The 26619-nt window shown below is 35.4% G+C and overlaps 1 protein-coding gene across 7 annotated transcripts in view; it reads left to right on the top strand.

Annotated features, from left to right (window-relative positions):
• Positions 1-26619, top strand: part of PARG (poly(ADP-ribose) glycohydrolase) — a 123196-nt gene that overhangs the window by 71983 nt on the left and 24594 nt on the right. For all 7 annotated transcript variants that reach the window (XM_046027969.1, XM_046027968.1, XM_046027972.1 and 4 more), the window contains 4 exons: positions 264-324; positions 4999-5074; positions 10370-10517; positions 23626-23704. In XM_046027969.1, the coding sequence (XP_045883925.1) occupies positions 264-324; positions 4999-5074; positions 10370-10517; positions 23626-23704 (364 nt within the window). The remainder of the gene's footprint in view (positions 1-263; positions 325-4998; positions 5075-10369; positions 10518-23625; positions 23705-26619) is intronic.

The raw sequence follows: 26619 nt of genomic DNA, 5'->3' as shown, positions 1-26619 counted from the left end.
GCTGTTTGTATAGTTTTGTGTATTAATGAGGGCTTACTATTTTACAGAAAGAGTTCCTACTGTAAGAGTAATATTATTTTAAATCAGTCTTCTTTTGTATTTTAACACTAAGCTTGGTATTTTTCCAATTAGTTTTATAACCATTGTTAGACCCATTTTTTACTGAATGTATATAATCTTTCCAAAATCAAACTTCTTTTGGATGTTTGTTTTGTTTTGTTTTGTTTTTGTTTTTGTTTTTTCTTTTTTTATTGCTTTTGTAGAACCTACTGGCTTGGTGACATTTACAAGACAGAGTCTTGAAGATTTTCCAGAGTGGGAAAGGTAATAATAATAAAAATAATCCGGGAATTTTAGAATTAGAAGGACTCTTTTACCGTAATAGGATTCTATTTTGCAGCTCCTGGAAGGATGGTTTCCCAACCTCTTAATTGTGCTAGTGCTAGAGAGTTTCAGATAAATGATCCATTGTTAACTCTCATTGTTGGAAAGGTCGTACTGTCTGTATCAAAGTCTGTAAGCCTTTGATTTCTACTCTTTGCCTTACTTTTTTTCTTCTGAAGCAAAGTCCTATTTAGTTTTGTGTGAAGGCACTAACTAAAACACCAATATTTTTTTTTTTAAAGATTTTATTTATTGATTTGAGAGAGAAAGAGAGAGAGCAAGCACAAGCAGTGGGGAGCCACAGGCAGAGGGAGAGGGAGAAGCAGACTCCCTGCCAAGTGGGGAGCCCAATGTGGATCTCCATCCAGGGACTCCGGGATCATGACCTGAGCTGAAGGCAGATGTTTAACTGACTGAGCCACCCAGGAGCCCCTAGAACACCAATATTTGATATTCATCCTTACCCTACTCTTTTGATTACTATATTTGTATTTCATGGCTTTTCGTTCTGGAGGACAAGATTGGGGGAAATTTCTTCGTTAAAATAAAATGTAAATAGTAGTTACCTAGAATTTGTCTGAATGATAAGAATTTTGAAGTTTGGCTGTTCACATATGCTATTGGCAGATTTTGTGGAGGTTGCTAATTTAGTGAAGTTTTTTTTTTTAATAACAGAAGAATAATAACCAGTCTGAGTTTATTCAGATTTGTAAGTTCCTTTGTGCCCTGAACTAGTTAATACATTTCCTAATCTAGATCAGATACTCAAAGCACTTAAAGAAGAGTAGATCAACTTTTTCATCATACACGAAGACATGATCAAACATACTAACATCCTTACCCTACTCTTTTGGTTACTATATTTGTATTTCATGGCTTTTCGTTCTGGAGGACAAGATTGGGGGAAATTTCTTCGTTAAAATAAAATGTAAATAGTAGTTACCTAGAATTTGTCTGAATGATAAGAATTTTGAAGTTTGGCTGTTCACATATGCTATTGGCAGATTTTGTGGAGGTTGCTAATTTAGTGAAGTTTTTTTTTTTAACAGAAGAATAATAACCAGTCTGAGTTTATTCAGATTTGTAAGTTCCTTTGTGCCCTGAACTAGTTAATACATTTCCTAATCTAGATCAGATACCCAAAGCACTTAAAGAAGAGTAGATCAACTTTTTCATCATACACGAAGACATGATCAAACATACTAACTGCGTATTTTGCATATGCATTTGTATTAACTCTCAGTTTCACTTTCTCATAATTTTTATCATAGTTTGTAATTGTTTCCTTTGGAATTCGTGATGAAAGGGACTCACTTTTAAGGGAGTAAACTTGAGGAAGCACTTCTGCTTAAGTGGCTTTCTTGTGGTGTTTCTTACTCATCAAAGATGTTTATTTGTGAGGTGAAAGAAAAACAAACTTACTTTAGGAGGCTGACTGCATGGCTGAGATGATTATTAGTAGAGGGAAGTGGGTAAAAGATTAAACAAGTGGAAGATAAAAACAAAAAATTGAGCCGGAAGGAAAGAGAACATGTATAGCATTTTAGAGTCTTGGCATATTAGAGATGAAAGGGACCCCAGGAAATCATCTGGCCTAGCTGTCTACTAAAAATGTCAATCAACTCTATAATATCTGTGACATATGACAGACAGCTTCAGTGATGGGAAACGTACTGTCACCTCAGTGTATCCCAATGTTGGCTGCTCAAGTTATTACCTGATACTTGTATTCAGTAAGAAGCTCTGTACTCTAAAGAATCTCAGTGTCCCTTCCATTCCTGGTTCTTCCTTCTGGAGGTACAATGAATCCGATTTTCTTTAAAATTCAGTCTTCTTCATGTATCATCATGCTTTCTGGACCCACCCCCACTTCTAACAGTGCACACAGGCACATACTAAATTTACTCATTTCTTCTGTTTCACATGTGATATGGATTCAAAAACCCTTTATTTTTGTTCTTGATACACTCCAGGCCATTGGTCCCTCTAAAATATGGTATCTACAGCTGAAAGTAACAGTCTGCTCTTATTTGCCCAGACCAGAGTACAGATTGGTTTTCTTAGCTTTTCTATCAGTATTTGATAGGAATTCAGATGTTTTGTTCATTTCACTTTGGTGTAGATTTTATAGATCATGCCAAGGCTTTGTTTTTAATTCAGCTGCAGATCTCTGCTCTGCATCTGACATTAATTTGGCACTAATGTGAAAGGATATCCAGTTGTGCATTACCATCTGGGAGAGAAGGGATTGATCAAAACGCCAAGATTGGCAAGGCTTCTGTATCAGTGAGACACCTTTGTCCTAAGTAGGATCAAGATATTCCCCTTAACTTTTATAGGCACTGTTTAACTTGATAACTTTTTAAACTTTTTTTTGTCTCATTGACCTCTTTTTGTTTTAGCTGCTTTGTAAGTAAGTTGGAGAATATAATTAATCATTCTCCCAGACACCACAGAACCAGAAATATGTATTCATTTAGAGAGGGAGGATAAAGAAGAGATGAGGATTGTTGGTGTTTCCAAGAGTAAGGGATTAAATGGGTGTCAGGAAGTTAGAGGGTTTTTGGATTTCCAAGTTTCTACCATGTTACAGTTAACTCAGTGATTATGAGTGAATACCTTACATGGCCTTAGGTAATCACAGAGTCACAATCATTTGTGTCTTTTGATTGTGACGATATGAAAGATTTGCTGGGGCCAATCAGGAAGTTGGAGGATGCTTTTTAAAAAGTGTCTAGCAATTTCATAATTTTAGTGAGAATTGTACTATATTTTCACAGCTTCAGTTATGAAGAATAGTTGATGACAGGATTTCTGTTTTGAAGTCATAACTGACAAACTAGAGATTTCTGGATCATGCTTCTTTGTCTTTTCAGTAGTATCCTTATGGGTGGTCTCCCTTAGCATAAAATGGCTAGGAAAGTAGGATCAAAAAATTAACAAAAAGGAAGTTAAAAAAAGATCAAACTTGTGTCACTACTTTCTAGAAGAGATTTAGAAAGTAATTTTTCTAAAGGTATAGCATACTGGTTAAGAGTTTGGACTGTTAGGCTATCTGGCTTCATATCTTTGTTGCTTTGTTGCTTTCTAGTCTTGGGCAGATTACTTAAATGCTTTCTGTGCCTGTAAAAAGAGATACTAATAGGGTTGTTGTGAGGATTACATGAGTTAATGCAAACGGAGCTCTTAGAACCTATACTGAATTGCCTTCTGTTTAAGGCTGTCAATCTATTGGTTAAAGCTGTCAATCTGTTGGACTGGAGCTTCCCCAGAAATGTATTTGGACTCATCGAAGTCAGGAAGAAAGTAAATCCCAGTAATAGTGCTTCTCCAGATAAATTATTTTTTAAGATATATAATTGTTTTAAAAAATACGTAATTTCCCTCCAAAATGAATGCCACCATTATATATGTTAGGGATTTGGAGCTCATCTGCTATATTCTATCTTAATTTATATTTTTTATTAAGTAATTGGGGAAAATCTGTTACTTAGAAAAATATCATCATCAAATACTATTAATAAAATGGAATTAGTTTTTTAATAAAATGTAAGCTAGGTTAAACAGTGTAAGGGAGGAAAAAGTTTTTTCTTGACCCAGCTAGGGTCCCAGGCTGAGTCTGAAAATTAAAAGGGCAAAGATTAACAGGAAAAAAGCACACATTTATTTAATATAAGTTTTACATGTCACAAGAACCTTCTTAAGGAAATGAAGGTCCAAAGAAACAGACCCACATACTTTTATGCTAGGTTCAATGGAGAGTGGACATGTCTGAGGAATTTGACAGATTAAGAAGTATGAGGTAATTGTAGTTATCCAGGGAAAACTTCACAAGGCCCATTTGTTGGAATTCTTGGCATCCCTTTTTCTTTGGATAAGGAGATTTCTTTCCTCCAAATATAGGGTGGGCATCTTGCACATGGTGTTATTACACGTAGGAAGAACTGTGAGTGGGGGAAGAGATCATAGTGACCCTCTGCTTCTGCCATTTTCTCAAACTTAATTCAGCTTAAAATATTTGATATCCCATTGTGCCACATTTTGGAGTTGCATGTCAGTGACCTTGGTCAATGAAAGGGAAAGAAAATAATTATGACTTAAAGATACTGGTTTCATTCATCAATTTTATTAATATAAAAATACCATAGATTGGATTTCTGTGGCCTGTGTATTCAACAAAACACCCCCATCACATACACTCATATTTACCAAACTAGTGAAAATAGACCCCATCTCAATATCATATATGATTTATTGCCAAATTTTTCTTTAGGTTGCCAACTCTAGCAAAATAGTACAATTGCATAGATCTTAATTTATTTTACATTTTGAAAAGTTTTTCAATTCTTAAAGTAGAGACACTGTTATTTTGTAGGAGAAAAATGGGTTTCAAAACAGTATGTTATCCCATTTTAATTTAAATATGTATATTTAATATTTGAATAAGAAAAAGTTTGGGAGAATCTATATATCAAAAATGTTAACCAGGCATCTGTTTCTGGCTTTTAAGATTTGGAATGGTTTCAATATTTCTTCTCTAGTTACATATATTTTCATTTTTCCATAGTGAAATGCTTGTCATTAAAAGTAAAGAATTGTCTTTTTAAATTGTAGATGTGACAAACGCCTGACTCGATTGCATGTCACTTACGAAGGTACCATAGAAGGAAATGGCCAAGGCATGCTACAGGTAGGTGAATCACAACAGTATGTGTGTGTTTGGGACTTACTCTTGTCAAGCTTCTGACAGCAAAGGAAATATGAAAACCTGTTTATTTATCTCCTAAACTGATTTAATGCAAAGAAGCATGATAGCAGAATGGAGAAAAACGCTAAACACATCATTTTGACAGCCTTGATAATACTGTTATTTGCCAGTGTGCACTGTTTCTTAATGTACGCCTCTTTAAAAAACCTTTGACAGAATATCTTAAGATCTGGACAACATCAGGCCTCTTAGTTCAGACATTGATGTAGATTGACAGTGGAGGAAGTTCCCAGAGTATGGTCTTGACAAGCCGTCACCAAGCAGTTTTGTTCTTTTTCTTTAAAGGCTTTGCTGTGCCCCAAATGATGACCAGCTTGAAATGTTTTTCTGCCACTAACCTTGTTTAGGTCTTAGGAGGCAGACACCTAAAACTGATTGATAAGAAAGTCCTCTCTCCTGATACCTGATAAGAGGACTTTCTTATCCTTATTTGGTGCTTACATTGGGTCCGAAGCTAGATCATTTTCCTGAGAATGGACTAACTTGTTTGAATAACTTAATGTGTACTGTAAAATGACTAGACTCATTTGCATTTGGCTAGTTATGATATATTTATGCTCTCAGTGCTTAATGAAACTGAGATTCCTTTTAGAATGGCCTTTTAAAAGACGTAACTAAAATCTTCAAAGGGGAAAACCATATTTTGTTTTAATCATTCTCTCCCAGTAATTTTTTGATATTATAAGCAGAAATACTGTTAACATAAGCAGATAACTGAATTAATATTTGTCTGGCACTTAAAATTTTTTAAGATTTGTATTTAATCATTACTTTTTCTTAAAGAGTAATTTTGAAATATGCTTAAAATTTGTTTCAAATGAATGTTACTTTTTTCCCACATTTCCATCTTGATGACGTTCTTTTCTACATTAAAGTCTTAGATTTAACTGAGGGAGTCTTAATACACATGAAATAAACAAAGCTACTGCTAGTTAGCACCACAGGAATGCTGACCTTTCATCACAATACAATTCAGCAAGGAATTACTTAGCAACATTCAAGATTGAGATTCTTCCCACTTTTCTGGAATATATTATAGATGAAATGTGAAACCTCGGTAGATTAAAAGAATACCATAAAGGCTTCTATTAATTATTCTCCCTACCCATGCCATGTATCCCCAGGAGATCGGGGAATATTGTATTGCAATATTACAAAGCTCCTTGTGTAGCATATAAATTACATTATGCTGAATGGCAACAACAACAAAACATCTGTAAGGATTATTATCATTTCTCCCTTTTCATCAAGTTATAATTCAGAAACTGAGTAATCTGAACAAGTAGCTTTAAAGTGAGTTGGAAAATAGCTAAAAATAAAGAAGCCCTCATATGCTTGTTTTCTGTACTGGAACAAGTTTCTCACCTGTAATAGAGAGCCTTTTATTAAGAACTTTTTTAAGTAGTAGAAAGTTTGATTTTCTAAAAGACTCCTGCATTCAGAGGCATACTGAGTTTAGTATAATGTAATTATTTCTATGGATACCTTTCAAGTAATCTTGGCCTTTTATTCAAAGAATGAATAAATGTATGCACATTGAATGTATTTCATTTGTCATTATCAAGTTGTACATAGTTGGATAGAACTTATTTTTTAATTTTAGCTATGTACCTTGTTCCAGTAAAAATTAAGTTTTGCTGGTCTCAAACCTTGTTTGTTTCTCATTTGTATTCACAGTTCTGCTATGCTTAGCTTGTCTCTTAATTTTCAAGTGCTGTCCATTTTAGTTTTTTGGTCTCTCATTCCTTCACTTTCTTCCCCATTGACCTGTGTGGGGCCCTAGTAAGTGCTTATCTCAGCTATTCAGTAGTCACCTAACCAGCCTCTCTGCTTTTAATTTTACTCCTTTCCAATTCATTCTTTAAACTCTAGCCTGAATTATCTTTCTAAAACCCAGTCCAGTTTTAACTTTTCTTTCTAGAATTTTTCTAAGAACCTTCAAAATTAAGTAAAACTTTCCTTGACCCCAGAATACCTCATCAGCAACTATAATCCTTCACATACTCTACATTGCAGACAGACATCCATTATCTGCTTAACACTGTCTGCATGTAGCTCTGTACAGTTGTTTTTTTCCCACATCCTTATGCAATTATTCCTTCTCCCTGAATGTCAGCAAAATCTGGTTTGAATGCCATGTCCACATGCTCCAATTTTAGTTAATTGTATTATTTGGGAAGAATCTAATACATTCTAGTAGGTTCTTTAATAATCATCTTATTCTGCTTATGTGCTGGGATCTCATCTAGATTACAGATGCTTTGAAGTCAGGGCTCATGTCATACTCATCTTTGTATCACATGGTTCCCAGCACAATATTCAGTTGATCTTTGTTGAACATTTTAAGCCATAAATCACCAAATGTATAATGACCTTATACATTGTAAGCAACTAATTCTAATCAATGGACTAGTTCAGTCAAAATTATTTTTCTATATAAGGCAAAGAGTTAATCTTTTTTTATTATTGATTTAGTATGTCAGAGTATAAAATATATATGATTCTCTGTGATAACTCGTTTCCAGAACTTGTCCAGTCATTTTTCAGTGTTTTCAAGTTCTTCTCTAATGAAAGATTACTTTACCTTCTATTAATTTCTGTCTTTTCACATATATTTTTATATATCAAAAGATTCATATTCTTGTTTTGCTCTTTTATAAAACAAACTTCAAACTACCATGTAGTATCATAATTGCTTTAGAGGACACAAACAAGTTAAGAAATCTTATATTTGACAATAGTCTCAAGGTTATGTAAAATAATAGAAAAAATATATATTGGTCTCTACCCCTTGTTCTTCGCACAGAGTTCGTAAAACCCTAGTAATATCCTAACTGATAAGAGCATCTTTTGTTCTAATATTTGGTCTTTGACCCTGATTCCTGAAACAGAGCTCCTAATAGGAGTGTCTTTTGTTATCATGAGGTTATTCTTGGTGAGCTCATGGATAGCTTTAGGATGGGAGCTGGTCACCAAAAAGATTTAAGCCATGATTAGAGGTTTGGAACTTTCCACCCTACCCCCATCTTCTGGGAAAGGGAGAGGGACTGGAAACTGAGTTAATGATTGATCATGCCTAAGTGATGAAGCTTCCACAAAACTCCCCAAAAGCACAGGATTCAAAGAGCTTCCAGGTTGATGAACATATGGAAGTACTAGGAAAGTTCCTTCCCCAGAAAGGCATGGAAGCTCTATGCCTCTTCCTACTTAAAACGCCATATGTATCACTTCATTTGTGTATTCACCTATATCCTTCATTTTATCCTTTTTAATAAATCAGTAAACATAAGTAAGTATTATCCTGAGTTCTTTGAGCTGTTATATCAAACCACAAGGAGCATGTCATGGGAACCCCAATTTATAGCTGGTCAGCTAGAAGTTTAATTGACAACATGGGACTTGCAGTTGGTGTTTGAAGTGGGGCCGTATTGGTGGGACTTAATCCTTAGCCTTGTGGTATGTGATGTGAACTTCTGGTAGATGATGTTAGAACTGCATTGAATTATAGGACACCTCGCTGGTGTTTCAGAATTTCTTTTTTTTTTTTTTTTTTTTGTTTCAGAATTTCTTGATGTGTGGAAACCCATACATCTGGTGACAGAAGTGTTGTGAGTGTGGTAGTAGTGTAAGAGGAAAGGAGAGACACAGGAGTATTTTTTTCTATATTATGTATAAGCCTTTCTTACATTACTTACTAAATTCTTTTTGCATGTGTATAGCTATGTATGTACACAAGGTGTTGTATATGTGTAATCTTAGGTCCTTGAATAGAATAAGGCAAAGCTGGAAATCATTTCTTACGTGTTGCTCCATAGAGCTTAGCCTGGTGTTGGACACATTGGAGTGCTTAGTAAATTTAAGACAAACAGTGCTGAGTTTGCTTTCTCTTGAGGATTGTGTAATTCATTTTTATTAATAGGAACTTGGGGATTCCATTATAGTAATAGTACTCCGCAGAAGGCTTATGCATAATATTTAACTAAATTAGTAATTTAGTTAAATTAGTAATTTAGTAAATTAGTAATTACTATTAGAAATAGTAATTTAGTTGAATCTTTGTTTTTCTTTTTTTTTTAAGTTTTTTAAAATTCCAGTTAGTTAACATACAGTGTAATATAACTTTCAGGAGTACAATTTAGTGATTCAGCACTTAATTACAATACCCAGTGTGCATCACAAGTGTACTCCTTAATCTCTTACCACCTATTTAATCTGTTCCCCCTCCCACCTTCCCTCTGGTAACCATCAGTTTATGCTCTGTACTTTCTTGGTTTGTGTCTTTCTTGTGCCCCCCCCCCAACCCCATGATCATTTGTTTTGTTTCTTAAATTCCACATGAGTGAAATCAAAGGTATGGGTCTTTTTAGAACTGATTTATTTCACTTAGATAATACTCTCTAGCTCCATCTGCATTGTTGCAAATGGCAGGATTTCATTCTTTTTTATGGCTGAGTACGATTCCAGTTTGTTTATTTCTACACACACACACACACACACACACACACACTCTTCTCTATGCATTAATCAGTTGATGGACATTTGGGCTCTAAACATGTACTCTGATGTTTATAGCAGCATTATCAACAGTAGCCAAATTACGAATCTTTGTTAAACTAGGTTTTCTGTTTTCCTTTTTTTCCTTAGCTATATTAAAAGAATAGTTTGTAATTTTATACAGTTTGGGATTTGCAGCTGAATTTAGGATGAAATTTCCATCTCTTTATTCTTTCATGGAAGAAAAAGGTTGCCCAAAAAAGGGCAGTTATGAAGCTTCTCAGTTCTTTAGGACAAGTGTTTGATTGCCATATTATGTAAGAAATAGTTATATGAAAGTCATAAGAAACCTATAAATGGAAATTGAATAGTGAATGGTGTGGAAATGACCCTGAAACCTTTCCAAATAGTTTCCCTTGATCTGTGGTCCTTGGAGTACATATAACGTTTGCAAACAAGAGTCTATATAATTACGTTGAGGCTTTTGCCTGAAAGCTCCATTTTTCAGGTCCTTCTAAGGTTTTAGAATCCAAAGGAAGAAGCAGAGATACTAACTGCAGTGAGATGGAAAGAGTGAAGTAAACCACAACCTATTCTCCCTGGGAAGATTACTAAATTGGGGATTGATTTACATGGGAAATGAAAGGAAGAGGGAGAGTACTTCTTCATCATATATGTAGGTATTTTGGATCATCATTTAACATGCCACATTTTCCCAAATAGGTGGATTTTGCAAACCGTTTTGTTGGAGGTGGTGTAACCGGTGCAGGACTTGTGCAAGAAGAAATCCGCTTTTTAATCAACCCCGAGTTAATTGTTTCACGGCTCTTCACTGAGGTGCTGGATCATAATGAATGTCTTATCATTACAGGTTAGTTTTGGGAAGTCTGTATGATAGAGTCGTTTTCTTCGACTATGAGTATCTATCATGAAGGCTAGAGGCCACCCAGATACTGCTATTCTCTATCATGGGCATTGGTCTCAGTATTTTTATTGATTAATTTATTCTTGGTTTTTGAAATTGTTATAGTTATATTTGCCTGATCTTGAGTAAGACAATTTATTCCCACCTTTTCTTTCTTGGCATCTTTATCTAAGGAACAAGGGTAAAATATATTTATTTATCCTTCAGTTTGAAATTTTATGATAAAATGCCTTAAAAAGAGGATAGTGATATGTCTTTGAGCATGTATTCTATTACTGTTCTTCCATTATGTTTCCATAGTTCTTTGTTATACTTCAATATGAAGACATATATAAATTTTAAAAATACAGTTACAGTAGTCAGAGAGAATCAGTGGAACAGAGCTTTTATTTATTTATTTATTACACAGTAAGGATTTGTTTGTTTGTTTTAAGATTTTATTTATTCATTTGTCAGAAAGAGAACGCACAAGCAGGCAGAGTGGCACGCAAAGGAAGAGAGAGAATCAGGCTCCCCGCTGAGCAAAGAGCTCGATGTGGGACTCGATCCCAGGACTCTGGGATCATGACCTGAGCTGAACGCAGTGGCTTAACCAACAGAGAGCTTTTATAGAAGAGAAATAAATCAGTAACCTAATATTAACACAATTTCTAATCCTAAGAGAAAAAGTGTGATGCTCTGAGTGGCTTTTCTTGATTTAAGTTAATTGGGAGGAGGAGAGAGGGAAATATAGTCAAATTTATACTTGAAGACTGTTGAGATTTAAATTTTTTATTTAAGATTTTTTTAGCTTAAGATACTACTATGTCACTGTATTTTCTTGTGAATGAGCTACCAAAAAAACTAATGATTAACTTATATATAGTCCTTAAGAAATTCTTAATCAGCCACCATAGGTGAGTTAAGCCTTTTTTCCAAGTACCTAAAAGAACATTCCCACGTATGAGTCATAATCGGTCATTTGCTGCTGATACTTTTTTCTTTCTGCAAAAGAGGATTTCTTATTTCCTTTTTGAATCTGTTGCTGCTTTGAGATTAGTGTAGGAAACTAAACACTCACCTGGGTTGGAGAATTTGGTTAATTGTTATTCTGAAAGATTACAGTGAGAGAAAAACCATCCCATATGAGTTGAATCAAATTTATATTCAACTAATTTACCTCTAAAGAGGTACATGCCAGAACTAAGACTCTGAGATCTAAACTTGAAGCCACTGTCATTGCTTCAGATATATTTGTAGGTAACCTTCAGGAAAAGTATCTAAATTTTGTTCCTTATATTTTACTGTTAAGATTTTCTCATTGTCTTTGAACAGTTTGATTATGATGTGTTTATCCTATTTAGAATTTATTGAGCTGCTTAGATAAATTTGGGATATTTTTGACCACTATTTCTTTAAATATTCATTCTGTTCCTTTTTTCGTCTTCTGGGAACCCCATTATGCGTACGTTGGTACACTTGATGATGTCCTGTTGATCTCTGAAGCTCTGTTCATTTTTCTTCATTCTCTGTTATTTCTCTTCCTCAGACAGGACAATCTTCATTGACCAATCTTCAAGTTTACAGGTTCTTTTTTCTGCTTGCTGTAATCTGTTTTTGAACCCCTCCAATGAGATTTTTTATTTCCGTTACTGTACTTTTCAACTCCAGAATTTGTTTGGTGGTTCTTCTTCTTCTTCTTCTTTAAAGATTTTATTTATTTATTTGAGAGAGAGCATGCGCATGGGTGCGCAAGTGGGGGGAGGGGCAGAGGGAGAAACACTCCCCGCTGAGCAGGTAGCCCATGATGCAGGGCTCAGTCCCAGGACTCTGAAACCATGACCTGAGCAGAAGGCAGGTGCTTAACTGATTGAGCCACCCAGGTGCCCCTGGTTCTTCTTCTTCTTCTTCTTTTTTTTTTTTTTTTAATAATTTCTCCTTTTTGAGTTTCTCTATTTGTGAGGCATTATTTGCATACTGTAGTTTTTTAGATATGATTTCCTTTAGTTCTTTAAAGATATTTAAAATAGCTAATATTATGTCTTTATTTAGTAAGTCTAATATCTGGGCTTCTCAGGTATAGTTACAGTTGACTACTTTTTTTTTTCCCTGAGTAGTTACCTTACTTTCTCTTTTCTTTGCATATCTCAATTTTTTGTTGAAAATCGAACATTTTAATAATGTAGCAACTCTCAGAATCAGATTTTCCCCTTCCCCCAGGGTTTGTTTTTGTTGCTGTTTGCTCTTGTTATTTAGTGACTTTCCTAAACTAATTCTGTAAATCCTGTATTCTTTCTCATGTATGACCATTAAAGTCTCTGCTTAGTTATGTTAGTGGTTAGCTAATGATTGGATTAAGATTGCCTTAAATGCTTAGAAACAATAATTCCATCTTTTCTGAAGGGCTCTGTGTACACACTGGCTCATCTTCAACACTCTACCAGGCCATTGTCATTTGCCTTCTGCTTACACTTGGCACTTCTTTTCTTGCTTGTACAGAGCCTCAAGGTTAGAGTAGTGAGCTTAGGACATTCTCAGGTCTTTCGTGAGCATGTACACAGCCGTAGTCATATAGTCATACATGTAGACTTCTGGATTCCTGGGGATACTAAGAATTTTTTAAAGCCCCTTATAGATATCTCATTTCTTAGCTTTTCCTTTGAAACTTCTTGGTTAACCTATTATTTGCCCCAGCTGGTGTCTACTGCCTCAGGTAGCCATATTGTTAAGCAATTGCATGTAATTGTTTTCAGCAAATACCCATGGGGATTAGGCTTTTTACACTGGTTAAGCTCTAAGTCAGGTCAAATAAAGACAGGCTTACCAGTGAGGTCTTCCAGGGAGCCACCAGAAAGGTCAGCTGATGACAGTTTCCTGAGAATGGGGCTTTGAAGGAGCTGCATCACTCTTCTGACCCTGTTCATGGTTTTTACTATGATTATAAACTGTTGGGTTTTTTTATTATTATTATAGAATAAAGTGTCAATAGAGAAAAATCTCAAAAAGATAGGTCAAAGAAGTAAATAAAAGTATAAGCCTGCCATTCACAGACCAAACTATTGTGTGTTTTTTTTTTAAGATTTTGTTTATTTATTTGACAGAGAGAGATCGCAAGTAGGCAGAGAGGCAGGCAGAGAGAGAGGGAAGCAGGCTCCCTGCCGAGCAGAGAGCCCGACGCGGGACTCCATCCCAGGACCCTGAGATCAGGCTACTCTAGAGCTCAGGAGAATGGAATGAGAACAAGAAGAATTAAAATGTCACAAAGCTCATTATTTTTACCAAAATTCAGCCAATTTTTCTTATATAAACCCTCCTTAGACTGCTGCAAGCCTTTGGTTAATTCCCATGGTTCAGAAAAAATTGATTCTTAAAATTTTGCCAGTGTTCTCGTTGCTTTTATGGAAGAGAAAATTTTTAGAGGTTTTTATTTAATGATTTTTGCTGATGCATCCTTACCTTTGGTAAGTGCTTGTTGGGGGGCGGGGGAAAGGCCTTCAACAAGTTATTCCACATTTTTGGAATATCTTCTGTCATAATATCTCTGTGATTTTGCTCTTTTGGGGACATAAATTGTTAATTTTCTAAGTTTATGTAGGAAATTAAGAATGGAATCTCAGCAAAGAAATTTCCTCTTGGATAGAGCCTCAACTATTTGAAGTCAATAACCTAAATATTTCATCTAAAATTCTGAGGTTGTGATCCGTATTGTGCCAGAATGTAAAGATCAAACCCTTCTGTTTTCACTGTTGTCTCAATTCACTTATTCCTTACGTGTCTGCAATTACACAGCTGGACGGTATTAGGGGAAAAGAAAGTGCAAGGGATTGCAGAATAAAAAACTTAAATTGTCATAAATCCATTGTTGGGCCAGTAGGTGTTTTGAATATGAGTCTTATAATGTTTTAGAGAGCTCTGAAGGTCTGGAATGTGGCTATCTCTAGCATTTGTGTATTATCAAGTAATGCTTTAAAAGATTTTTAATTTTTAGCAGCTAAGCTCTATTTGAACTAAAGACTCAGAACAGAATATTTCATCGGTTTTAAAGATGAGTTTACAATAAATAAATAAATAAATAAATAAAGATGAATCCTTACAATAAAAAAGTTGGTAGAATGCTAGACATTTAAACTCAAAGCTAATTTGTTTCATTTGCTTTATTTCTTCTTTACTAGCAAAATAGTAGGTCTCTTATCATCTCCCATTAGTGTCACTGTAAATAAAAGATGTAATTTTCCTCAGAATAGTAAAAGGAAAACATTAGAATTTTTTGTTTTTTTAAAGATAATTTGTCCCCAGTCTAAAAAAAAAAGATCATCACTCTGGAGTTATATCTGTTCTCTGCTTTACCTATAGCTATTGTAAAATGAATGGAAAATTGCAAATCCATGATTCACCTTCACATCTATAATTACTTCAGGCTAGGGACATCCGGGGTGACTTTTAACTCAGCATTTTCCCCCCACATCCACTTAACTCTATTACAGTGCCTTCTAATTAATATCTGTGATGTGATGTTCCCTTAATGGAAAAGGCCATTTCATCATCTATTTGATGTTGGATTTCTGCCATCTCCCTTCTTAGGAGACTCTTAACCATGCACTGCAATCTATCTGCCTGATCAATTCCATTCCTTCAGTGATTCATCCAGGCTCAGTGAGCTAATGGCTGTGACGGTGCTGCCTGAATCTGTAGAAGAGTTTGAGAAATTAGAAATAAATTAAATTTATCATCATTGTGGGGCCTCTGGTTGGTATCAGACTTTGAAATGAATATGAAACAGGTCGTGAAACAGGCAAATACTTTTATCCAGATAGTGTTATCCCTCTCTTTGCTGTGATCCTCCCTGGAGGCAGCCTTGAGTTAAAACCTTTCAGTAAATATAGAGAGAAAGAAACTCCAATTTTACCTACCCCCTTTTTCCCCCCTTTTTCTTTTTTTTTAAGATTTTATTTATTTATTTGACAGAGAGATCACAAGTAGGCAGAGCAGCAGAGAGAGAGGGGAAGCAGGCTCCCTGCTGAGCAGAGAGCCCAATGCGGGGCTCGATCTCAGGACCTTGAAATCATGACCTGAGCTGAAGGCAGAGGCTGAACGCACTGAGCCACCCAGGCGCCTTTTTTTCCCCCTTTTTATATTTTCTCATGTTCTTCTATATCATCCATCAGATAGCTTTAATACCAAAGGGTGTTACTGTGGTTTTAAGAGTTTGTTTCAGTGAATTGAGTATGTAAAGCTGACACCTAGACATGAAACTTACTGAGCAGAATGTTAGTACATTTAACATAAAACCTGCTGTCTAGTGAATCAAATCATCCCAGACATCACAGATCATTATATCTTTTGTGAATGTCAGTAGATCTGATAGAAAGTAGAAAGGTGAACAGACACTGTGCTTATGGTATTGGTGCTTTTTATAGAGCAACACTAGAAGCCCATGACTTCAAAAACAACCCATTGCCAACTAAATGATACCAGCTCACTGGGAAATCCAAATTCATTTGGAGTTTAGCTTTTTTTAAATCATGGCAATGGAAGTCAGAAGTGTTCTATCTCCTGAGTAATCATTGCTGTATGAGTTTTACTAATAAAAGCAGAGTTAGGTGGCTTTGCTTTTATACAAACCTTATTTCCAAGGGTACACCCATTGGTACATAGGGTTTTTTTACTCTCCAAATATTTTTTCCTCAGTTCATCATAAACTTTCATTACTAATAAGAGAAAAATAAGAACATTTCTTTTGCTAAATCTAAAAACTCATTAATCTGTCACAAAGTTATGCAAAGATTTTAATGGGTTCCTTCTAGCTTTTTCCTTAAGATTTGTCTTTAAGCATGAAGTCTTAATAGCTTATACCTACAGAGAGCTATCACAAAGGTCATCCAGTCTTCTGTCTCTTGTTTGCTACTATCACTATTAACCTTTGTATTTTCATCATAGTTTATCAATATATTTGAATTTAAAACAAAGGTATCTGTTTTTCAGAACAGACAGTTGACATAATTTTGAAAGGTGTCTACTCTGAAAACCCAGGATTTAATTTGTTTAGAACAAAATCATCTGTATGTGAATCTTTAATTTCGCATACCTAAAAGAAATTAATCTCATTTCTTTTAGGAAAGAAGGCTTTTCATCCTAATCTAAAATAGAAATATGATAATTGATATTTTGTATTTTCCAACCACTTTCTTTTGAAAAGACAGGTATTTGTTTTCATAGTTAAGAGATCAGAATAGTTTTGTTCTGTTTTATTTTTTTATAAACAAGGAAAATGAAGCTTGTCCACTGCTGGACAGAAAATAGAAAGGAACAGGACCATTCTTGTCTTTATTTCCGGTCAGGTCAGTGGAACAGGTTGCTTTTAAACCTCACATAAATGAAATCATGTATCTTTGGTTTCTGTACCTCCTTACAAAGTAGAGTCTGATGACACCAGTACTAACTGCTTTATGGTTTTGAAGACTTCAAAAAATTTTTAATATGGTTTTCCAAGCAATCCTAGGAAGTAAACAGATAGGAATTATTAACAACCCTCATTTTCAAATAATAAAAAGAAGTCCACTGAGAGATTTGGTTACCTAAGGATTCACTTTGGGTCCCTCATGTCTCCTAATCTCAGTGTGGTGCTCTTTTTACAAGGCTGTCTTTGTAAATATGAATATTTTTCTATGTGTCAGTTACATAGTACTTTCAGATTAAGTCTTTCTGGAATTATAATTTTAACCTCAGTTAATACAGTGTTCTTTCTGTTTTGCTTCTTAATTACTGTGTTTATGCAGCAAGTACTTAACTGCTTCTATAGTCCTTTTTTTGTTCTTTTTTAAAGTAGGCTCAGCACCGATGTGGAGCTTGAACTCAAGACCCTGAGATCAAGAGTTGCATGCTCCACCAACTATGCCTGCCTGTCACTCCTTGTGTCTGTATTCCTGCATTACAAAATGCTAATGTAGGCATACATGTTAATGACTTACAAACCCTTTCTTGAGAGCTGGCAGTCTAATGAGAGAGTTAGATTACATTTTTAAAACAGTTTATTGAGGCAGAATTGACATACAATAAACTGTACATTTAAAGTACACAGGTAGGTACATTACTTTTTGACATGTGGCTACATACATGAATCCATCTTTTGCCCATGTTTTAATTGGGTTATTTTTTATTGTTGAGTTTTGAAAATGCTTTATGTATTTTGGATACAGGTCTTTTATCAGATGCGGTATATCTTTTTATCTTATGTGGTATATCTTTTCATGATCTTACAGTGACTTGTTTTGATTACTGTTTAATAATATATTACTTTATAATAATTCTCAAAATCAGATAGTGTGAGTCCTCCAACTTTGTTCTTCTTCAAAGTTGTTTCGGTGAATTTCAGAAGCAGTTTGTCAATATCTACAAAAAAGCTTACTAAAATTTTAATTAAGACTTCCTTTAATCTATAGATCAATTTGGGGAGAATTGACATCTTAACAGTATTTGTCCCTGACACATGAATGAGATCTGTTTATTGAGGTCATCTTTAATTTTTCTCAGTATCATACTTTTCGCTGTATACTTCTTTTGTATTTGCTCAGGTTTATCCCTGTTTCATATTTTTTGTTGCTATTATAAATGTATTTTTAAAATTCTAGTTTGTGATTGTTCATTGCTACTGTGTAGAAATATAACTGACTTTCAGGTTGCAATTTAATACTCTAAGTGCTTTCCTTATATGTGCAGAGTACTGTGGAGGACAGATAAGGGACCACCAGTGATACTTACGGTGTCAAGAAAGGCTTACACAAGAAACAGCGTGAATTCTGTAGTTATTTTCATAATTTGTAGCTGAGTATCTTATCCAAGATTCTAGATGAATTTATAGGAATTAAGCTATAAGTTATTTTAAATTTTTTGAGAAAGTTATTTCTAAGAAGCAATATGCTGTGTAATAGACTGGAAACTGAAAACTAGTATTGAGTTTAAATCTTTTGTGTTTTTATTATGGAAAATTTTAATCATATATGAAAATAGAATAATATTTTTCATAGTGTTTTAAGTATTTATATAGATATTTTTATATTTGTATGTATATAACTAGGATACTCTTTTAAATGACAACAGAGTTATCAAAATCAGGAAATTTAACATTAATAAATACTATAGTTAATCCCTAGTCAGTATTTTCATTTTGTCAATTCTCCAAATTATATTCTTTATAGCTTTTTCCCCCTAGTCTTCTCCAATCCAGGATCACACCTTGAGTACAGTTGTCATATATCCTGAGTCAAAGGCAGACACTTAACCGACTAAGCTACCCAGGTGCCCCCAGTTTATTCATTTTGATAGAAATCCCACTAAAGTGTTGTGTCCTGCTCTAGAGTATCTTGAGGTGAAGAGTAATACTACTTTGTCCTAGTGTTTGTGATAAAGCATCGTGATTTGCTTAAGGTGGGATCTGCCAAGTTTCTCCACGTTGAGGTTAGTCTTTCCCTTTGTAGTTAATCTGTACGTATGTATTTCACATACTTTGGAAACTATAAATATCCTGTCTTCATCAAACATTCATCCACTAATTTTAGCACCCATTTATTTTTCAAGATTTTATTTATTTATTTGACAGAGAGAGCACAAGCAGGGAGAACAGCAGGGAGAGGGAGAAGCAGACTCCCTGCCGGGCAGGGATATAAGGCTCGATCCCAGGACCCTAGGATCATGACCTGGGCCAAAGGCAGATGCTTACCCCTCTGAGCCACCCAGGTGCCCCTTAGCACACATTTTCTTAACTCCATTATTCCTTCTGCATTGAGTATTTGGTGCTCTATTGTAAGAAAGGATTTTCCACTCTCTTATTTATGTGTATTTATTAGTATTTATATAGACACATGGATTCTTATTTTATTCAGTGTGTTATAATCTATAATATAGTCTATTACTATCACCTGTTTTGCTGCTATGGTGTTCCAGATTTTGTCAGTGTTAGCTGTTGATGTGCCCATCATTTTTAATGCACTTCCCCCTTTTTTGGCTTTAAAAGATGTTCTTAGCTCATATTGTGTATTCCCTGCCTCAGCTCTAGATTCCTCATCTCTCCAAGGAGTCCTGGATTTGAAGTAATTTTTAGAAACATTTGAGGGGTGCTTGGGTGACTCAGTTAAGCATCTGACTCCTGATTTTGGCTCACATCATGATCTCAGGGTCCTGGGATTAAGCCCCACAGCAGGCTCCCCCCACCCCCCGGCAGGGCATCTGCTTGTCTTCCTCTCCCCTTATCCCTCCACTCATTCACACACTCTCTCTCTTTAGAGAGAGTTCAGCTGACATCCTTGTCAACATTTAGTGTTGTCATTCTTTTTGATTTTAGACATTCTGTCGGGTATATAGTGGTATCTCACTGTGGTTTTAATTTGCATTCCTCTTATTACTGGTGATATTCCGCAGTATTTCATATAGTCAATAGCTAATTGTTTGTCTTCCTCTGTGATGTTTATGTTTAAGTCTTTTGCTTATTTTTCCAAATTGGGTTGTTTGTATATTTGCATTATTGACTTCCAGGAGTTCTTCAATATTTGAACACAAGCCTTTTGTCAGATGTTTGTTTTCTAAATATTTTTCCTCCAGTCTTGCCTAAGCATTTTCCTAAAAGTGTTTTAATATTGATCTGATCTAGTCTTTTTAAAATTGTATTAAGGTTACTGCTTTCTTTGTCCTATCTAAATCTTTATGTACCCCCAATGTCATTCTCCTATGTTTTCTTCCAGAAGTCTTAAACAGTTTTAGGTTTTATGTTAATGCCTTTATTTTATCTCAGAGTAATTGTTGTTTATAGTGTGAGGTAGCAATTGAAGTTTATGGGGGTTTTTCCTATATGAATAACTATTGTTCCAGCAACATATTTTGGGAAGACTATCCCTTCCTTCCTCAATAGATTTTTTTTTTTTTAAGATTTTATTTATTTATTTGACAGAGAGAGATCACAAGTAGGCAGAGAGGCAGGCAGAGAGAGAGGAGGAAGCAGGCTTCCTGCTGAGCAGAGAGGCCAATGAGGGTCTCCATCCCAGGACCCTGAGATCATGACCTGAGCCACCCAAGCACCCCTCAGTGGATTATTTTAGCACCATTGTCATAAGTCAGTTGACCTTACAAGTGTGGATTTATCTGTGAGTTCTGTTCAGTTCCATTGATCTCTTTTGTCTTTCCTTAGGTCACAACCAAGTAAATATTGAGTTCAGGTAGTTAAATCCTCCAGATTTGTTGTTCTTTTTTCAAAAATGTTTTGGTTATTTTAGGTTCTTTGCATTTCCATAGAAATTTTAGAATCACATTCTCAATTACAATTTTTTTTTTTTTTAAGTCTGCTAGGAATACTGACAGGATTGAGGGATATTTGTGATTACAATACTGAGAAATACCATAATCAGTGTTCCAACCCCTGAGCATGGTCTGTCTTGCCATTTATGTAAATCTTTCTCTCAGTGGTGTCTGCTACATCTTTTGTTACATTTACTCCTAAGTATTTTATTGTTTTTGATGCTATAGTTAATGGATTTTTGAAAGTTTTATTTTCCACTTGTTTGCTGCTATTATATAGACATGCCTTATGATACTACATTTATTTATGAGATTTCCTTCCATTTCTTTAATTTTTCTTCTTTTCCTGGCGATTCCTTAGAATTTGCTGCATAAACAGTCATGACATCTGCAAATAGGTATAGTCTTACTTTTTTATACTCTTTATGACTTTTTTTGTTTTTTTTTGTTTTGTTTTGTTTTTTTCTTTTTTTGCCTTATTAAGGTGGCTCGGACTTCACTACAGTGTTGAATTAGGTGGAATATTTTCATCACTATGTATGAAGTTATTTGTAAGTTTTTATGTAGTGGTCCTTAATCAGATTGAGGAAGTTCCTTTTTTTGATTCTCAGTTTTGTTGAGAGAATTTTGGTAGGTGTTGAATTTTATCTTTTTTGCAACTTTTGATATGATTATGTTGGGTTCTTTAATAGTCTGATGAATTTCATTAATTTTTCAAATGTGAAATCAAAATAAAAGCATAATTGTATCTTTCTGATGAATTGACCCTTTAATTATTAAGTGTTCCTCTTTATCCTTCATAATACTCCTTGACTTCAAGTCTGTTTTATCCAATATTAATATAACTGCTCTCACTTATTAGTGTTTTCAAGTTTGTTTCTTTTTTTTTTTTTTTAAGATTTTATTTATTTATTTAACAGAGAGAGATCACAAGTAGGCAGAGAGGCAGGCAGAGAGAGTGAGAGGGAAGCAGGCTCCCTGCAGAGCAGAGAGCCCGATGCGGGACTCGATCCCAGGACCCTGAGATCATGACCTGAGCCGAAGGCAGCAGCTTAAACCACTGAGCCACCCAGGTGCCCTCAAGTTTGTTTCTTTTAATTTATAGATTCGTTTCTTTTTTCTGCTTATAATTTTTTGTAAGCAGCCCAAACTATTGGTCCTGTAGAGTTTCCCATGGTCTGAATGTTGCTGATTACATCTTTATGGTGGTATTTGACATGTTTCTCTTTTGTCTGTCTATAAATTAATAGTGAAGTGTAGAGGCCATTTGCAGCCTTATTCAGTACATTTAGTAATCTTCATGTATAAAAGCTTCAAGTTGTTTAAGTAACATGTAAGAAGTTAACTTGACCCCCCAAATTAAATTAATTTGCTTTTGGATGAAGTGACAGTTCATAATTAGCATGACATGATTTGATTTTGTGTTCTTTTAATTTTTGTTAAATATGTTTTCTTTTTTAAAGTTTGTTTGTTTGTTTAAGTAATCTTTACACCCAAGGTAGGGCATGACCCTGAGATCAAGAGTCACATGCTCTACTAACTGAGCCAGCCAGGCACCCCTGTTTTTTATTTTTATAAATATATATTTTTTCTGAAATACTGTACATTCTAGTGTCATTTCTTCCATGAATATTAAGTCTTTGTCACAGATATCTTCATTAATGAACCTTTACTGTATGAGTAGTCATTTTAATAAATAATGTTCCAGCTGTCTGAAAAAGTCTGCTTGCATTTTACTTACCATCAAAATTAGGGCAATTGCACTTAAAAATCACTAATCTTAGTTGTCAGTGTTGTCTTGTTTATTCTTTTTTTAAATTTCTTTCTGATATGTGAAAAGTATTATCTTGCTCAGGGTTTTCAGCTTTTCATTTTACTGTGTTGTTGAGAGGTTAAGTAATTACTGAGTTGAACATAGGAATTGGAATGATTTTATTTAGTTAAGCAGTAGGATAATTTTGGCACCATCCCTCCTGGTATGTCCAAGTTTGATGAAGTAGAAATCTCTCGGGACGCCTAACGGTGCCCTTAAATAAGTTAAATAAATTAATTAAATACTGGATTACTTAAGTAAAAACTTTTAAAAAAAAGTAGAAATCTTTGTTATGTGGCAAGCTTGGTGCATTTTCTCATCAGATGAATTTTAATTACGCTTTTTTCCCCTTGCCACCTTCTCATGTCACAATATTCTGGTTTACAAAGCCCTTTGAAGTCACTTGCATGTTAATAGGCAAGTCCTAGATTTAATTTTAATGATACTTTCCTTAGCAGGGAATGTCTGTAGTAAAATTGCTTTCTCAATAATACAAATTAAGTATTACCATGAGATTACTGATATTGAAGACATTGGCCTTTAAAACAGCCTGTGTACACCTCCTGAAAGACATTAATATGAAAGAGCATATTTTGTTTTCTCTGTTGATTGAGACATTTATCCTATATGATAAACATTGCAGTGGCTTTTATAGGTGTCATTTTTTTCCTTATAGAAAATAATAGGTCATTAAGACCAGTTAGTGTTTTTTCAGTTGATAAATTGCTATTTGCCAACAGGTATTTTCAGAAATGAGGATTAAGTTTATTAACAAAGCCCCTTTAGGGGGCACAACTCAGTTAAGCGTCAGCTTTTAGCTCAGGTCCTGATCTGCAGGGGGAGCTCGGATTGGCCATGTCAGGCTTCCTGCACAGTGAGAAGTCTCTTTCTGCCCCTCCTCCCACTCTAAAGACCCTTTAGAACATGCAACTTTTAAGAAAAATTCTTTTGAAAAATAATAGCAGATTATTGTTTCAGGTACAGAACAGTACAGTGAATACACAGGCTATGCGGAAACGTATCGTTGGGCCCGAAGCCATGAAGATGGGAGTGAAAGGTGAGTTCATTTCTGACTTGACCAAGTATTGCCTGACCAAAAGCTAAGGAATACAGGTTTGACCTAGTACATTCTGTCTCCTATCCACTCTTACTTCAGAAATGTAACTGCGGTTTTAAGTTCAGTATTAAAGATACATTAGTAGTTAAACTGGTATTACCATCTCCATATACAAAAGAAGAACAGAGAAATAAAAGCCAAAAGTCTAAACCAAAAATAAGGATGGAACTCTGTTCTTTACCTGTTAGCTACCAGATGTAGGCAGTCAATGGAGGTTAACTTCCAAGGCCAAACTTACCTAGAATAGGTTCTTAATGAGCTTAAAGCCTTTAACCAGCTTATTTATCCTTGATTTTTCTGTGAGATTAAGTAGGTGGGGAAACATGTTAGGACACTTTGCCTAATGCTGCAGAATGGTTAACAGCAGGACCTGCAATAAACTTTGCTGAAGTCTCCTCCCGAAATTGGTTTACCAGGGTAAACTTTTATAGAAATGGTGCCTGAGGGGCACCTGGGTGGCTCAGTAGGTTGGAGCCTCTTCCTTTGGCTTGGGTCATGATCCCAGAGTCCTGGGATCGAGCCCCGCATCGGGCTCTCTGCTCAGTGGGGAGCCTGCTTCCCCCTCTCTCTCTCTGCCTGCTTGTGATCTCTGTCTGTCAAATAAATAAATAAAATCTTAAAAAAAAAAAAAAAAGAAAGAAATGGTGCCTGAGTAATATTCCATTGTATGTATGTACCACATCTTTTTTTTTTTTTTTTTTTTTTCCTCATTTTATTTATTTTTTCAGCGTAACAGTATTCATTCTTTTTGCACAACACCCAGTGCTCCATGCAAAACGTGCCCTCTCCATTACCCACCACCTGTTCCCCCAACCTCCCACCCCTGACCCTTCGAAACCCTCAGGTTGCCCCAACCTCCCACCCCTGACCCTTCAAAACCCTCAGGTTGTTTTTCAGAGTCCATAGTCTCTTATGGTTCGCTTCCAATATATAATGTATTATTTGTCTTAGGGGTACAGGTCTGTGATTCATTAGTCTTACACAATTCACAGTGCTCACCATAGCACAAACCCTCCCCACCCCTGCTCCACCCACCATCCCCCTCTACTCCAGCTACCCTCCGTTTGCTTCCTGACATTAAGAGTCTCTTATGGTTTCTCTTCCTGTCTGGTTTTTGTCTTGTTTCATTTTTCCCTCCCTTCCCCTATGATCCTCTGTCTTTCTCAAATCCCTCATGTCAGTGAAATCTTATGATAATTCTTTCTCTGACTTATTTTGCTTATCATAATACCCTCTAGTTCCATCCACTTTGTTGCAAATGGTAAAATTTCGGGGGTTTTTCGGTGGCTGCATTATATTCCTTTATACACACACACACGGAGACACACACACACACACACCCCCTCCACATCTTCTTTACCCATTCATTTATTGATGGACATCTAGGCTCTTTACATAGTTTGGCTATTGTTGATAATGCTGCTATAAACATCAGGGTGCACATATCCCCCATATAGTCCATTATATACACATATAATATTGGAATAATGAAATATTACTCAGCCATAAAAGAGAATGAAATTTTGACATTGCAGTGACATAGATCAAGCTAGAGAATATGATGCTAAGTGAAATAAGTCAGTCAGAGAAAGACAAATACCATATGATTTCACTCCTCTGGAATTTAAGAAACAACAAATGAACATGGGTAGGGAAGAGAGAGAAACAAACCAGAAAACAAACTTTTTTTTTTTTTTAAAGATTTTATTTATTTATTTCAGAGAGCACAAGCAAGGGGAGAGGCATGCAGAGGGAGAGACAGAATCCCCACTGAGCAGGAAGCCCAATGCAGGGCTTGATTCTAGGACCCTGAGATCATGACCTGAACTGAAGGCAGATGCTTTAACTAACTGAGCCACCCAGGTGTCCCAGAAAACAGACTCTTAACTATGGAGCACAAAATGAGGGTTACTGGAGGGGAGGGAATGGATGGGTTAGGCAGATGACGGGGATTAAGGAGCACACTTGTGATGAGCATAGAGTGTTGTTTTAAGTAGTGAATCCCTAAATTGTACACCTGAAACTAATATTATAATTAAAATTTGGAGAAAGAAGAAACAAAAAGAAATGATGCCTGAAAGCTCTTGTGGGGGTGGGGTGTGTGTGTGTGTGTGTGTGTGTGTGTGTGTGTGTGTGTGCGCGCGCGTGCGTGCATTAATGAAAAAGAGCCGTTGCATTGAAATCAGCAATTGCCCATCTGTCCATGCCAATTTACTCTTTGTAATATCTCAAGTCCAGCCCCAGGTCTCTTTCCTTTTGTTTTGGTTAAAGTATTTGGTTGTAACAATTACCTATGTGGATATTTAATTCCTGATTATTATTTACAGGCTAACATGAAGGTTTTGGTTGCCTTTCTTCAGTGTGAAAAGTTGCTTGGCATGTCAGTTTATGCAATCTGTAAAGGCAGGATTAGAATATTTGGAATTTCATGTTTCCAAAGTCATCTCATCCAGTCCTTCCTATTTCCACAGACAGTGTGTTACTGTCTGCTTTACTTCTTTGTCTTTTTAAAAATAGTTTCACACCATCAGCAATTGAGCACAGTAGGTAGAATGTTGTACTGAATCATAACACATTTTTTGTTACACTTCTTGGGATTATGTTTTGGATGATAGAAGGTGATATTATAAAACCCAAGACCCAAAGAGCAGGTCTCTGAAAGCAAAGGAATAATGAGCACTTTTTTTGGCTTTTGTCAAAATACAAATGCCATGTTTTCCGTATTAGAGGAAAACTGAGAATGAAGTTCCTTTTGTTTGCCCCCAAATCCTTTAACTTCTGAGACTTACTGTAAATGATGTATGTTTACACTATGTCGTATTTGTCATCTCATGCTAATTTTTCATTTTACTATT

This window comes from Meles meles, chromosome 13, assembly GCF_922984935.1.
Source record: "Meles meles chromosome 13, mMelMel3.1 paternal haplotype, whole genome shotgun sequence".
NCBI lineage: Eukaryota > Metazoa > Chordata > Mammalia > Carnivora > Mustelidae > Meles > Meles meles.
The sequence above is the reverse complement of the archived record's forward strand: the minus strand, read 5'-3'. Positions and strand labels throughout refer to the sequence as shown.